Source organism: Polychytrium aggregatum (genome assembly GCF_025602895.1).
Source record: "Polychytrium aggregatum strain JEL109 chromosome Unknown BJ171scaffold_47, whole genome shotgun sequence".
Classification (NCBI taxonomy): domain Eukaryota; kingdom Fungi; phylum Chytridiomycota; class Chytridiomycetes; order Polychytriales; genus Polychytrium; species Polychytrium aggregatum.
In genome coordinates, this window is record NW_026516249.1 from 143,129 (window position 1) to 158,348 (window position 15,220).

General features: G+C 59.5%; 3 protein-coding genes across 3 annotated transcripts; 2 read left to right on the forward strand and 1 right to left on the reverse strand.

The window, feature by feature from the left end:
* Nucleotides 1-355: 355 nt before the first annotated feature.
* On the forward strand, nucleotides 356-7,084 carry BJ171DRAFT_229349 (uncharacterized protein). The gene is made up of 18 exons (XM_053106540.1): nucleotides 356-559; nucleotides 860-944; nucleotides 1,191-1,251; nucleotides 1,341-1,424; nucleotides 1,646-1,708; nucleotides 1,800-1,904; nucleotides 2,036-2,164; nucleotides 2,275-2,448; nucleotides 2,572-2,745; nucleotides 2,878-3,356; nucleotides 3,501-3,577; nucleotides 3,789-3,919; nucleotides 4,080-4,124; nucleotides 4,217-4,656; nucleotides 4,808-4,934; nucleotides 5,038-5,169; nucleotides 5,292-5,351; nucleotides 5,492-7,084. The coding sequence occupies exons 1-18, from the start codon at nucleotides 445-447 to the stop codon at nucleotides 6,992-6,994; spliced, it is 3,984 nt and encodes a 1,327-aa protein (XP_052962845.1). The 5' UTR covers nucleotides 356-444; the 3' UTR covers nucleotides 6,995-7,084.
* An 887-nt stretch (nucleotides 7,085-7,971) lies between these two features.
* Nucleotides 7,972-10,471, forward strand: BJ171DRAFT_478129 (aspartic peptidase domain-containing protein; the record flags this gene model as incomplete). Its single annotated transcript, XM_053108901.1, has 8 exons — nucleotides 7,972-8,048; nucleotides 8,239-8,398; nucleotides 8,571-8,597; nucleotides 8,734-8,910; nucleotides 9,023-9,158; nucleotides 9,301-9,603; nucleotides 9,817-10,053; nucleotides 10,299-10,471. 8 exons carry the CDS (start codon nucleotides 7,972-7,974, stop codon nucleotides 10,469-10,471), a joined length of 1,290 nt encoding a protein of 429 aa, XP_052962846.1.
* A 463-nt stretch (nucleotides 10,472-10,934) lies between these two features.
* BJ171DRAFT_229364 (uncharacterized protein) lies at nucleotides 10,935-14,640 on the reverse strand. Its single transcript, XM_053106541.1, has 4 exons — nucleotides 13,055-14,640; nucleotides 12,238-12,855; nucleotides 11,981-12,081; nucleotides 10,935-11,734 (listed from the first exon to the last, which is right to left on the reverse strand). Exons 1-4 carry the CDS (start codon nucleotides 14,477-14,479, stop codon nucleotides 11,188-11,190), a joined length of 2,691 nt encoding a protein of 896 aa, XP_052962847.1. The 5' UTR covers nucleotides 14,480-14,640; the 3' UTR covers nucleotides 10,935-11,187.
* Between the last annotated feature and the right edge of the window lie 580 nt (nucleotides 14,641-15,220).

Genomic DNA, 15,220 nt, shown 5'->3' on the forward strand with positions numbered 1-15,220 from the left:
CTTCGCCCTCTCGGTTCCCATCGCCATCTTGCGCCTGCTCGGGCCCAGTGTCCTTCTCCCACAGCCCAGCGAGCCCAACGCCTCGCCTGCTGGTCTCGCCCAAGTCCGCGGCGTATTCCCTGCATCCTCGGTCTGTCCCAGGGCCTTTCTCTTCTTGCTTCCGCCTGCGTTGCTGTTGCGTTTGCCGCTGCGTTTGCGTTTGCACTTGGCCGCTTTTGTCTTGCTTTTGCGTTTGCCCCCCGGGCTGCTCCTGCTTCTGGCTCATCAATCCTGCTCTCCTGACGGGCCACCGCCAACATCAACTCCAACACATCCACCAACACGAACACCATCACCAGTCGGCTGCCTCTGCAACTCTCCAACCCTGGAGTCCCTCACAACTGCCTCTAGATTCTCGAGACCGCTGTCGTTGCCACCACGGCCTCCCTCGCTCTCGCCCCAAACATGTCCTTTGAGAATGCTTTCAAGTACTGCGAGGACTCGATCCGCCAGTGCCGTAACGTCGTTGCCTATCTGCAGCGTCGCCAGGCGATAGAACTCGAATACTCCCGAGCACTAGGTGACTGCTAACCCCCAGCCTCGATCTGCAAGGCGATCGCATCGTGTCTGTTGCGGACTCCCTCTGGGACTCTTGGATGCATCTATCTCTTGCACACATCTGCCGCAGTGCCAGCCGTATCGGCTGTCTGAGTTTCTCCACCGTCCCCCTTCGGCCTCGGTGTCCTCGGTGGCCTCGGCGGCCTCTGTGGCCTCGCCGGATCCTGTCTGTCTCCCAAGCCATCGTCCCTATCTGTGCGAGCCCCATACCTCTCCGCCCCACTGACCATGTTCTTTCACCCCCCCCCTCTTCGACATCCAGCCAAACTCGGCCAATCGGCTCCCAAGCTGGCTCCGCCGCCAAACCTCAGTTCCAACCCGTCCCAGATGGATCATCTCATGAAAACGTATGCACATCTTCCTCCCATGTGTCTGCTGCGGCGCCTGCTGTTCGGCATCATCCGGCTGTCGCTGTACACTCCGGCCATGTTGTCTTTCGACCTGCTGTTGCAGCACTTGGTGTGGCCTGCTCCACTCTCTGTGCTGCAGCCTTTGCCTCTTCTCTGTCCCCTCCAGTATTCTCTGTCGCCGCCACCGTCTGACTTGCTGCTGTGTTTCCTCTGCTCCGAACGAATCCATGGCCCTCTCTCCAGCGATATCTGGCGAATCTTCCACGACCTGGTTGCGGCCAACGAAGAGCTGAGCGAATACCATGTATGTGCTGCCTCGACTCGCTCGCTCTGTGACCAACACTTAGATGTGTCCGCTCTTACCAACCTGCCTTCAACCACCCCCCACTCCAGCGGCTATTTGCATCCAATCTGCAGGCCACCCTTATCGACCCCTACACCAATATCATCAAGGAGATGGAGCTCCAGCGCAAAGCAGTACGTCCTGACACCTCCGTCCGCCGCATCTCGCCGGCCGCCAGCACAGCCGCCAGCCCACGCCTCCTCCCTCGTCGCTTGCCTCGTTTCCCGCCCTCATCCGCATCCGCCCCCCATTGTGGCAACTGTTGCTGTTGGCACATGCCAAGACTCTTCTAACACTCTCGCTCAATCGCCGCTGTGCATGCCTCCCGTCTCCGTCTCTGCCGCCACGCCTGCAGCAAGTTGACAAGAGCTACGACTACACCAAATACATGCAGGATGTCTACATGAACCTGAAGAGGGTAACCGTCGCCCCTGCCCAGCTGCATCCGCCGTGCTCCCTGGCCAAGACCCACCCTCTCTGCTAACCTAACCCGCCTTCATCCCGCGCAGACCCGGAAGGATTACGAGCTCTGTCAGACCGCCGCCGTCGAGGCTGGCAACCAGCACCAACTGATGTCGTCGCAGCCATCCACTCGGCTGAAGGATCTCGAGAAGGTGAGTGCTCTCCCCTCTCCCGCCAACGCCTCCGTCCGAGAAACGCCAACGCCTTTGCCACGCACCGAGCCTGATTCCCGCCTCGCCGCCTCACCGCCTCGCCGTATCGCCGTATCGCCGTATCGCCGCAGACCACAAACAAGGTCCTGGGACTCCAGAAAAAAGCCAACGCCGCCCTCGACAACCTCAACGCCTGCGAGGAGCTGTTCAAAAAGACCCAGGATGAGTACCACAACAAGCTTATTCCCGCCATCCACGAGGTAAGTCGATGCTCGCACTCCCCATCTCTGGTGGCTGCGTATCCAGGTCAGCTCCCGTTAGCCTCCACCCCTGTCCTCACCCCTGTCCTCACCACCGCCTCGGGTCACAGGATCTGCGGTTCCGCGAAGAAGAGCGATGCCTGACGGTCAAGAACTGCATGATCAACTACAGCCAGCTCGAGAAGAAGCTCGTGATGCAGTGCATGTATCTGTCCAACGCGCTCGAGGAGCAGATCATGGATATTGACGTCGCCGATGACGTTCAGCAATTTGTCGATAACTATGTAAGCCCGCCCAACACCAGCCCGTTTCCACTCCATATACTTGCCCACTCCAGATTTGCTTGCTCACTCCACACATGACCGCCGTTCTCTCACGCGGCTGCTGTGATTGATTTGCGCCATTAGAGCCTCGGCGATGAGATCGACCAGGTGCTGCTCAAAATCACGCCGAAGGAGTTGGACCATTTCAAGGCCGACTATGTGGACTACAAGCGCGGCGAGTCGCGATTTGGCTGGAAGCAAGTCTATGCCGTCATTAGCTTGGAGCGGAGAATGCTCTACATCTTCAAATCGGAAGAGGTGGGACATTCGCGCACCGTGGAAGCAGCATCCTTCTTCGCATATACACTCCCACCGACCGCTCCTCGGCGGGGTCGCCCCGGTCTTGTGCCAACATCGCGATGCTGATCTGGGTTTTTTGCGACTCTCCAGGCAGTCAAGGCCCGAGACGTGATCGACTTGCGGCCCGCATACGCATACAGCGTGCACGAGAGTTTCTTTGACTGCAAGAATGTTGTCCAGATCATCTACAAGCACCGAACGGGCTCACAGACCATCAGCTTCCGCCTGTCCAGCCCGAAGCAGCAGCAGGCATGGCTGGCCTCGTTCAAGCGCATCATGTACTGCTGTGACCCGTGTGCTGGCCTGTATGGCTACATTCCCGACGACCCCAACTCGATTGCCCCGAACGAGGAGCTCAGCCTGCTCCACCAGCCCAAGCCGCTGATGGCGCGCGCTTTGCAAACTCTCCAAGTGTGGGTGATGGAGGTCCGAGACCTGCCCCTCGGCCGCAACGTCACCCGGGAGAAAGCTCAGCCCTACTGTATCGTCCTGCTCGACGATGTGCGACAAGCCCGGACGACCATCAAGCAAGGCACCACACCCTTCTGGGGCGAGACCTTCCAGTTCTAGTGAGTCGCGTGTCGGCGTGTCGGTGTGTCGGTGCGTCGGTGACTATGCTTCTCATAAGGGCCGCGTCCCAGACCTGCAGAAGCATCAGATGGACTTATCTTTGGTATCGACTCGCTTTCCACCGCCATCTTCTCCTTTTCCAGCGACTTCCCTTGCCACCACTCCAAGGTCCGCATCGCACTCTTTGGGCATGTTCCCCTCATGAATGACGAGTTGATCGGTAAGAATGGAGAGAGACTTGTCCCGCCACAGCCGCGCATGTCTCGTACGAACTGTGGCATCAGTCAACGCGGCCGGCCCTCGCTTTTAGTCGCTGGGGATCAGCGAACCTGAGGCGAATGCGACCAGGAGTGTCGTCAACATTGCCAGCGTAGAAACACACAGCAAGCAGAGGTCTCATGCATCTTTCTCGGCTTTCTCGGCCTTCACAGGCTATATTAGCGTCAATCTGAAGGACCTTCCGACGGAGCGCCGCGTCGAGGAGTGGTATCCCATCAAGACCTTCCCCGACTATGGCACCAGCGAGCGGCCCGGTTCGATGAGAGTCGCCTTCCAGCTCTGGGTAAGTTCCGGCGCGCGTGCTGCGCCGTTCGAGCATCCTTCCTTCGAATCATCCGGCTCGCCACTCGGATGGACAGCGATGCCATGGTCAATCTGGGATGCTGGTGAATTCCAGCGATCTAGCTCACTGACACAGACGATACGATTGCCAATCCACCCAGACCGAAAACGTGATCCCTGTGGAAGAATACCGCCAGTTTATCCAGGTACCGCTCGAGGGCAACCGAGCATCCAGTCCTGTTCGAACCTCGCTCTTCGCCTGTCCTCTGACCTGGACTGCGCACCTCTCCTTGCACAGGAAACCACCGAGCCCGAGTTCACATGCATCAAGGCCCTCGGAAACATCCTCTTCCAGAAAGAAGACCTGCCCATGGTTGTGATGCGCTTCCTCGAAGCCGTCGGCAAGTCGGAGGAGGGCCTCAAGGCACTGCTTGTGGAAGAAATCTCAAAGTCCAAGGAGACGTCGACGCTCTTCCGCGGCAACTCGCTCACCACCGTCGCGATCGACCGATACGTCCAGAGCCTCGCCGGAGGATTCCTCCAGTCGATCTTTGGCACATTGTTCCTGCAGATCTACCACAGCACCGAGTCGTGCGAGGTCGATCCCAGCAAAGCCATGGTCGAGGACACGCCCACGATCAGGATGGCAGACGAGCTCAAGAAGAACTACAAGCGTCTGATCCTCTACGTCTCGGCGACCTGGGACGCGATCCAAAAGTCCATCATGCTGTGTCCGAGGTAAGCACGAAGTGTGCAACCAGAAACAGAACCTGCGCTTGGTGAAGGAACGAGGGCTGTGTCATACGGAATGCGTGCTCGTGCGGAGTGTATCCTCGTGCGGAATGCGTGCTCATGCGGCCGACCCGCACATTTCTCACGACCCTTGCAGAGAAATTGTCGTGATGCTGAGTCATGTTCGCGAAGAGGTCTTCAAGAAGTTCGGCAGCGTCAACACCAGCCGCCTCGGCGTCAACTGTTTCTTCTTCCTGCGTCTTATTGTGCCAGCCATTCTCTCGGTATGCCATCGCTGCTTGATTGTAGCTGCCTCCACTACACTATGTCCATGGCTCACGCGAGCCCATTTTCTTTGATCCGCCCTGCGCCTGTCTGTGCATGCAGCCCAACCTGTTTGGCCTTGTGCCCGATATCCCCTCGCCTGTTGCTTCGCGCAACTTCAAGCTCATCGCCAAGGTGATCCAGAACCTGGCCAATCTCTCCACCTTTGGCGCCAAGGAGGCTTTCATGATCCAGGTACAGCTCGCCTCCGAACTGCAGTCGCATCACATCGCATCGCATCGCTTGCTCGTTCTAATCATCCCCGTCTCGCTGAATCACTCCTTGCAAACCTGTGCGGTGGCCGCTGGATCCGATAGGTCAATCCGTTCGTCCAGAAGAATCTCAAGGACATGGAGCTGTTCCTGGATAACATCTCGGTACGGGTTCTGTTGGATGTCTCAAACCACCGCCTGGGATGCTACCCACGCACGTCGCTGCTGCCTCCGAAGCACTGTCATCGATGGACCGCATAAACTGACTTGATCCAATCTTTGCTGCGTCCTATCCAACTGCACAGAACCCCGACTTTGGCCCGTTCCCTGCCGCTATCGAGCGTCTTTCCGTCGATCTGCGCCACGAGTCCGAGATGCTCTACCAGCTCTTCCAGCGCCACCGCGACCGTCTCTCAGGCGCAACCGCTGCTGACCAGGCCAAGCTGGACCACTTCACCAAGACGCTGGTTGACCTCAAATATGTCCACCAGCGGTATGAGGAAGAGCAGGCGGACATGTACGAAGAGCTCGTGAGCGACATTGTCTCGGCCACAGCCCCCGCTTCCACATCGGCGCCTGCGGCTGCTGCGGCTGCGGCTGCTGAGGGCGGCGGCAGGCCATTCCCTCCCACTCCCACGCACGCCCCCAAGACCATCTCGGCTCGACGGCCCAACAACAACGCCAACCACGCCAACCACGCCAACCGCAACAACGCACCCGATAGCGACGGCGCTGTCGGCGGACGCAGCGAGCCCAGCAACGGCCAACCAGAACAAGCCCTTTCCCAGGAGCTTGAGGCGCTCAAGCCGCACGAAAAGACCTCGGTGCTGCCGCCCAAGCTTGAGCTCCAGTTCGAGTCGGCCCCGCTCCGCATCAGCAAGACTCGCGGCGACTCGTTCCGGTTCTCCAACAGCCTCGGGATCGACGACGCCGAAAACGGCACCGACCAGTCCTTCTCGGAGCTTCAGGACATTCTCCAGTCACTCGTCTCGCGCAAGCAGCAGGAGGGCATCAAACCCCTCCCGTCCGTCGGCAGCCACGACAACGGAGGCGGCTACAGCATCCTGAGCAAGAGCTACAAAGACCAAGGCGACATGGCCATCGACACCCCGCTCGCCAGCTCCCCGGCAAAGTCACCCGACGACATCTACAGCCCCGTGGGCAGCTTCAGCACCACGCTCACGCTCGCGCAGTCGCCCTCGAGCTCGCAGAAGCTCCCAGGACCGATCATGTCCGGCACTCAAAGCCCGATCCTGTCGCCTCGGCTGGGCTCGAGAACCGCCAGCTTGACGAACGACGTGGACTCGCTCGATGTGAATGTCCCAATGGAGCGTGTGCCCACACGGGAAGGGTCTCGCAGTCTCTCCGGCGCCACCCGTCAGAACTCGGTGCGGTCCCCTGCTCCGAAAATCCTGGTCGGCCCGACCTCGACCAACAGCCTCAAGGAAGGAGGCAAAGGCTTGCTGCGGGGACTGATGAACTACGGAGCCAACGACTCTGGCGACCCGGCCAGGCCGCCGACGGCCTCGTCCTCGCGCTCGGCGCTGACTGTGGAGCCGGACCAGCGGTCGATTGTTTCGTCCGGGCGCGACGATGCCAGCATCTCGGAGGAGGATCCCGAGGAATCGACCACCATCCTGGGTCTGCCCATCTCGCGCGGACGCAAGACCACCGGCCCATCCAGCACAACTCCCCCGGCAGTCAACCTCTCGGGCGTGTCGGCAAACCTACTCCGCGCCAACCCGGGCATCCAGGCGAGCCTCAAGTCGCAGAAGCGCGGGTCCATGATGTTTGGCCGAGGAAACTGAATGGTCCAAGACGAAAGGAAAGCGCATGAGCAACTGGGACAAGTGGCGACACGATGAGCACAGGATGGGCCACAAGATGAGCAACCGTTGACGACTCTCGCCTTCTGAAGCATGTTGATGCACTTGCACCGCTCATCCGTTCCGTCTTTTCATTCCCGCGGTGCTGTCCGAACTTGCGCCTATTGCTCCCGCGCCCCATCCTTTGAGCCCAGCCACCTTCCGTTTCTTTGTATCCTTGCCTCCATTTCTTCATGTCCAGCTCTCCGTAAGCTTTTGTTGTTTGTATATGAGTGTCGTGTGTCCTTCCGACAGCAGCTATCGATGTCGAGCTGGCGCCGATGCTGCCTGTTCATAATCCAGTTTCTGTACCGCTCATCCATCCCCTCCTCCCGCTTTGACTCTTGCTGGAATCTCACCCCTCCTTCCTTGGTTTGCCGCACGCGCCAACTGCCTTCGCCTTTCACGTTCACACACCCAAACGGGACGCCCGTTCCCGAGCGCAGATGGTGACCTTTCTGGGTCCTGAATACACACCCATCCATCGCCAAAGACTATGAACGAAGAAAGCGCGGGAGAGAGCGCGAACGACCCGAGGAGAAAGGGAGGGAATGGAGTGGCAGGGAGCGGAGGAGCAACGGAGAGCAGTCGAAGGCGCAATCGACGCAGCATGCCGTTGCCGAGACCAACGCCCACAGCAGCCAAGAGCAACCAACATCATCCATGCCATCCGCGTAACTATTTCAATGCGGGCGGGCTGTATCCAATCGAGCGGGATTGGTTTCGGATGATGCGCGCGGTTTGGAGGCCATGACCGGCCCGCTCCCCTCCCGCCGCGCGGGAAGAGGGGGTTTGGGACCCATGGATCTCCATCGCCCCTGGTGGATATATACGATTTCCCTCCCTCCTTCTCCGCTCTCCACCGTCCCATCCCCTTCCAGAGACACCATCTAGTTTTGCAGCCGCCACATTTGCCTCTCATGCTCTCTGGGACCATCTTGCTGCTCGCCGGAATCAGCGCAGCTTCAGTCGCAAGCCAAACGGTTGGCGTTGGCAGGTATGCGCAATGCATGTATCAAAATATGCATGATGACGTATAAACTGCAGTACCACTCGTGAATTGCCGTTCCCACAATCCAGTGCATCCCTTTCCTCCTCCCCCCTCCCACCGCGGACCTCGATCGAACTTACTTGTCCCTCGCTCATGCGCCATCATGTAGGATCCCACTCAGCAGAACGGCGTCCAGGCCAAACGAGCCGCTGCACATCCGCCTTGGAGCCAACACTGTCCGTGCAGTCGATCGATGGAGGACTCGGCTGAACAAAGACGAGCCCCGATCGGCCGCCCAGCCGTCGTTGCAACCGCGGGCCGTTGCTGAGTATCTGACGGACGCGAGTGATTCCGCGGTGAGTTCGAGTCTGAAGGGCCAATAGCAACAATGACAGCCACGTTTGAGCGGGGACAATGACAGTGGCGATAGTTGAGAGGGCCCCATCGAGACCGGACTGAATGGATCTGACTGGCTGGATCTGACTGGCTGGAACCGTGATATCTGTTCTCGCTGTCCATATTTTCTAGTACTCCATCGCCGTGGCAATCGGGTGGGTGAGCTTTGGTCGCGATCCAAGCATACTAACTTGGTCTCGTCAGCAGAATGCCGTGGTGTGCTCGAAAACATGCGCGCTGAGTGTACTCACACTTCCCCCCCTCTGCGCTGGGCCACCACAGCACCCCGCAACAGTGGTTCTCTGTCCAAGTGGACACCGGATCGTCTCGCCTCTGGGTCGAGACTCAGGGGTGCAGCAGATGCAATGGACCAAACCATTTCAGCAGCCAAAGCAGCAGCACCTATTCGACATCATCGCTGACGGAAACCCTCACGTACGGGCTCGGGCAAGCGAATGGGACCATCTCCTTTGTGAGTACTCGCGAGCATCTCGTTCCTTGGTGGTTGAACGAGCAAGAGGACAGAGCTAGAAAGGGCTTGTGTTGCATCTGGGTCTCATCGGCGAATGCGCTTCAAACGACAGGACTCGGTTCAGATCGAAGGACTCACCTCCAGCAACCAGGCCTTTAGCGCTGTATACTCGGTCGATAAAGACATGTCACCGATCTTCTCGTACGGCATCGATGGAATCATTGGACTCTCGTATAACGATGGAAAAGGTGCGTCACAGCGCCAATGCCGCCGTAAAGCGATGTGGGAAGGGATGTCGCGGCGGCCGATACCTTGGGGCCGAATCGCTGCCGTTTTCTGGTCCTCACGCGCAGACATGTCCCGCCTGTTCCTGCGGCGCCTCGATCCCAGGCGTTGACAGCAAGGATCAATCCGTCATCCAAGGGCTCATCAGCCAAGGTGTCCTGTCGCAACCGGTGTTCTCTGTGTGGCTCAACGGCTCGACGGATGGCTCGGTGGATGCCTTTGGCGGCGAGCTCGTTCTGGGCGGATACGACAGCAGGCACTACACCGGCAGCATCACATGGCTGCCGCTCCAGCCCTACATCAGCGACGGACAGCAGTACTTTGACTACTGGAGCCACCGCCTGGACCAGGTCACGATCCAGTCCAACGCAACGAGCATCAGCAACGCTGTCGCTATATTGGACACGGGTACGCATCGTTGTATATTGTCTTTGGAACGCAGCGAGAGAATGTCCTTCATGGAGAAGCGCGACAGTATCTTGGACTGGAGGATATGGGGCGTTCTCGCCCGAGGCGATTGTGCTGCGGCCCGCGCAACGACATCCACTCAATCATTCCTGCGTTCATTCCCCTCTCGCCATCGCAATCACCCGCTGCCCCTTGCCCCGAACCACAATGCAGGCACGTCTCTGATCGTGGTCCCTCAAAGCGACTTTGACTCGATCATCGTGCCCTCCCTTGGAATCCCACTTACTTACGACCCCACCAGCCGGCTGTACCTTCTGAGTTGCAACAGTGCTTTCGGTCTGGCGCCCATCCAGATTGTTATCTACGGCACATCCTTCTCGGTGCCTCCGCAGCAGTACATTCAGTACGATCCGGCCAACAACGTGTGCATCCTCGGGTTCTCGGGTTCATGTAAGTGGGCAAGATGCCAGACGGGGCGGAGCGAGGGCAGGGAGCAAACAAGATACGAATGTGTCGAGAGGATGGATGGATGTGGATGGTGGGTTAGACGGCGTATCTGATTCAGCAAAAGTGCCCTCGCCCAAGCTGGAGCACATCCGTACTTTCGATGCGATGATGCCCATGTCTCTCTGTGAACGTGGCACTGGTATCGGAAGCACCGACTCACCTCCCACTGCACTCCCACCGCACAACAGCCGATCTCAAAGGCCAGTGGATTCTGGGAGACGTCTTCCTGCGCACATACTACTCCATCTACGACTACCAAAACCAACGCTCCGGGCTGGCTCTGTCGGCAGGGGGCAGCTTGCCACCACAGCCCGCCTTCCTCACCAAGCGCAAGGCATCGCAGCGACGTATCGTGCACTGAGCCGCACTCGCCCCTCGAATGTGCGCTGGAGGAACTGCAGATTCCAAAAAATGGACGGGGTCTGGGCAGACCCTTTGAACGGGACCAGTGCGATGGGATCAGACAGGTTCTAATACATGGCGATACGATAGGAACCATGCAGATTCCAAATATGAGAGAAAGAGAACCAAGCTGCGTCATGGGGGGGGGTGGAGTGGCGCAAACTCATTAGCAAGCACTGAGTGCTAACGACAGGCAGAAACATTAACGGCAAATGGCAGGCCGAGGAAGCAAGAGGGAACCGGTATACGAAACCATAGAGCATAGTGTGCGCGGAGCGAATGAGGGAGGAAAAAAGAGAAACACATAGCGTAATTGAACTGGGATCGGGCGGGCCAACAGAACAACAGACAGGATAGAATGGCAGACAAGGCAGAACAGCAGGCAAAACAGAGCAGAGTCGTGCTCGTATTCTAGGAAAATGACGGTACCAAAAGCAGAGGCGATGGTCGAGATGGAGTGACGGAGAGAGCTAAAGAGACGAAGAGAAGGCAGCAACGTCGAGTGATGAAAGACTGGCATGATGGCAGCAGCAGAGCCAAACGCAGCGGCCCCATGATCCTGCTGCCTCCAGTGGTATAGGTGGGCATGACGCGAGCAGCGACATCATCAGCAGCAGCAGTGGCGGTAGCAACCACGGCGGTCGGTCTTGTTGCGGATTCTTGAGCGACCGCGGCTCAGAAGGTCATGTACTTGAGCCGAGGACCCTTGACGGGCCATACGATCAGGGTGGCGATGAACAAGCCCATGGTGATGGACATGCCAACGAGGAGCATCTTGAAGGCAAAGGTCGTGCCGTCGATAATGTTGGATCCAAAGAACCCGAGCGAGCTCATCACGCCGACGCTGCCGGGCACCTGCAAGAAGATGCTCGCCAGGATCGGCGCTACGGCAACGTCGCCCGTGATGCGCGCATAAACGTTGCCGCCAAGCCCGACCACCATCGCCGAGGCGACGGTCACGGCGCTGGTGTTCTGGCCTGTGAAAGCCGGGACCTTGGAGAGGAAGAACGAGGTCAGATAGCCCAGGGCGCTGACAAGCGACATGACGGGCCACTGCGGCGGGTACGCTTCGAAGAGCATGTTGACCGAGATGGTGAGGAGCGGGAAGATGAGGAAGCCCCAGTAAGGCGACACGGGCTCGGAGCAGATGGCTTGGGTCGAGAGTTGGTTGGTGGCGTTGGGCTGGAAGATGGCAACGGCGGATCCCATCGACATGCCAAAGCTGGAGCGGGGATGTTGGTTGTGCGAGGGGGAGGGGGAGAGATCCGGCGAGAGAGAGAGAGGCAGAGAAATCAAGGGGTTCATCGGCGTCAGTACGAAGCTTGTATATGTGCATCTTGTCCCACACCGCAAGGCCGTATCATGGCCCACAGGGGGTGTTTTCGCAATGAGCCCGGATACCCCATGGTCGACAGATCCATGGCATCGCGAGCAAGGCTGTCCATTGCCCATCAGAGTCGGAACGCACCCAATGATCATGGCGACAAAAAGGGCTTGGAAGGTCTTGACGGTGCCCGAAATCATATTTCGTGTCGACAGCTCGGTCATGGCGTTGGTCAGGGCGAGTCCCTGCGTGTGCAGAGGGAAAATGGAGCCATATTCGGGATGGAAGGGGTCAGAAAAAACAATGGCCAGGCAAAGCTAGGCAAAGCCTTCACGTTGGCATGGCTGTTCCGCGCTGTACACATCGGGGGCAGCGGCAGCACACCCGTTGCTGATTCTTACCGGGAGCAGCACAGCCAAGCCGCTGAAGACGACGGCAATGTAGTTGAAACAGGTGTCGGGCGAGTAGATGTGCAGCAGCCACTGGAACAGGCGGCCGAGGAAGGCGATGGTGAAGGAGCTCATGAACTCGACGAGGTAGGTCACGCTCGGGTAGCGGCTGCCAAGCATCATCCAGCCGGCCATGACGACGCCCATGAAGAGGCTGATGGCGGCGTCGATCCACCGGCCCCCAAAGCCCAGGAGACAGAAGGTGCTGCCCATGACGGGCTGGATGATAAAGTGCACCCACAGCGGCGTCGACGGGGCCGTGAGGATCTCGTTGAGTCTGACAAAGGCATCGGTGATGGTGATGCGGTACTCGGCCACGTCCAGGCAGAGTCGATTGATGTCGGTGAGCTTGCCCATGTGGAAGCCCTGGGGGGTCTTGACGATGTGGGTCTTGGAGGTATGGTCTTCGCGGCCAAAGGAGATCATGACGATACCCGGCAGGACGGCAAACTCGCTCGGGACATCGAGGATCTGGGAGAGTTGCTGCAGGTGATACTCGAGGCGATGCGACGGCGCACCGCAGCTGGTGAAGGCTCTGGTGAGCTTGATGAGAAAGTCCTGGCGCTTGACCTGGGGGGAGAGGCGGGAAGGAGCGTGGTGTCAGGAAGGACCACTGTAATGGCAGTGGCGATTGTAATGGCAGTATCGGCATGGACCACCGGAATGCGCCACACGCCCCCATCCAAATGCAGACAGGAGTGACCAAGCACGATCTGTGACATGTGTCAAGGACACTGCCCCCCCCTGCTCCGCCGACAAGCACACTCACAATGTCGATTTGAGGCACGCCGTCGATAATGGTCTGGACCGAGGGCGTCTTGACAAAGTCGTTGGTGTCTGACTTGCGGTAGGGCGTGCCCGTCGGCCACACAGACTCCTCGGTCTCGATGCGGTCGTCGACGTCGAAGCGCACGTGCGGGATGCTGGCAATGCTGTCGGCGATGGAGTGCACCGAGCGGACAGAGTGGCCCGACTGCACGGACGGCGAGCGCGAGAGCTGGTTGATCTTTTGAAACAGCTCGATGGCGTGGATCTGGGCCGGCGAGATCTGGTCGTCGACCTGGACGTCGTCGGCGCTCAGGATGCTCGAGAGCGAGGCGGCCGAGCGAGGGCGGGACGCGTGGTGCAGCCGATGCGCTCGAATCGACGAAGGGCGGCTGTTGGGCCGGCTCTGGGGCATGCTGTCGGGCTGGCTGCTGGGCTGGCTGCTGGGCGGGGTGCTGAAGGGGCTGTGGGTGGGACTGTTGGGCTGACTGCCGAGCTGGCTCGCTGTGCGGGCTCGTCTGCGAGTTCGGTCGGCGGGACTTGTTCGGCGGCTGGCGGAACGGCTGGCCGAGCGGCTGGGAGCGCGGCTGGTGGGCCGAGAGCGTGGGTTGGGATACATGCTCTCACCAAAGAGACCGCTCTTGTGTGCGGCCTGGTAGGCCGTGGACATGGTCTTGGAGATGCCGTCCTTGAGCTGGGAGCTGCGGGCGCTCAGCACCGACAAGCGCGAGGCATTCGGGGTGCGGCGGTCGGGCGAGAGATGGTCGTTGCGGGACTCGCGCAGGAGATAAAAGTGGTGGGCGAGGTTGGAGCCAACAGAGTTGACGGTGAGCAGGTTCTCGTCCTCATGGTCGGAGAGGGCCGTGGTATCGGTCCAGGCAGCCGTTGCGGGATAGGGCGAGGTGAAGCTCTTGGTGAAGGACCGCTCGGGAGGCAGGTCGGCAGGTTGGTGGTGCAGGGCATCGGCGTCGGAATCGAGGTGATGGACATGGGCGGGGTGGAGCTCGGGCTGGGAGAGGGTCTGCACCTGTACCTGGGCGTGGGTTTGGCGATGGTGCTGGAGGAGAATGTCGGCGGGGTGCTGGGACTGGGACACAGTGTTGGCAAGCGGGTCGTGGGGCGGCAGGCCCTCAGTCGGGACGTCGTCGCTGGGGATGTCCACGACAACGACGGGGCCGCCCTCTCCAGGGACAGCCGCGTGCGATTCGCCTGCGGGCAAGCAGGCCTGGGGGTCGGACGGCATGGGAAACTCGGAGGGCAAGTCGAAAGGCAGAGAGACGAAGGAGGCCGTCGAGTACCGATCGATCTCCACGGCGCCTCTGGATGACCGATGGGGATAGAAATACGACGAGGTGGAGGAGACCGACGACACCGCGGATATTGCCGGCGACGGCGGGGCATTGGAAGCAGACGAGCGACGGCGATCCATGTTCTTCAAAGACGGCGCGATGCGTGGGCGATCAATGGTGTCATCCGAGAGAGACAAAAAAAAAGGTGCCCAAATAGGGCGAGTGGGGACGACCAGGACGAGGCCGATGCAGGAGCGACGCAGATGCAGACGGAGGGGCGAGCAAGGAAAAAAAGGGCTCTTGGGCGGCTGGGGCTTGTTGGGGCCAGGACAAGGGCAGCGAGCCTGGCGGGTGCGTGTTCAAGTGTTGAGGTATTGGGGGGTGTGATAATGTTGGAATGGGTGAGTGTGATAATGATGAGTGTTGAGTATTGAGTGTGAGAGTGTGATAATGTTGAGTGTGAGAGTGTTAAGGTGGTAAGTGGTTGGTAAAGGTGCCGAGCCGCAGTTGCAGCGGGATGGGCAAGTCGATTCGGTGGGCGGCGGATTTTCACTGGGCAAGTGCATCCGACTCGACCACAGTCCCTGTGGTCACTCCTGCGGTGGCAAGGCTGGTGCGCCTGGATGCTGGCTTTGTTTGCGCACTCCAGAGCGGGTTGGTGTTGTTCCGAGAGCGGTTGTGCCGCCGGGAGCGCAGGGCCGCGGCCGACTTGCAGTCATCACACCTGACCGGAGATGGCCGGAATGGGAATGGACATGGTCGTGGAGATGGTCGTGGAGATGGTCGTGGAGATGGGCGAAGTGGAGCAGAACGTGCAGGGGCATGCGGCCTGGGGGGGGGAATCTGATACGGCAGAGGGTCCGTCCCGCTGGCATGCATAC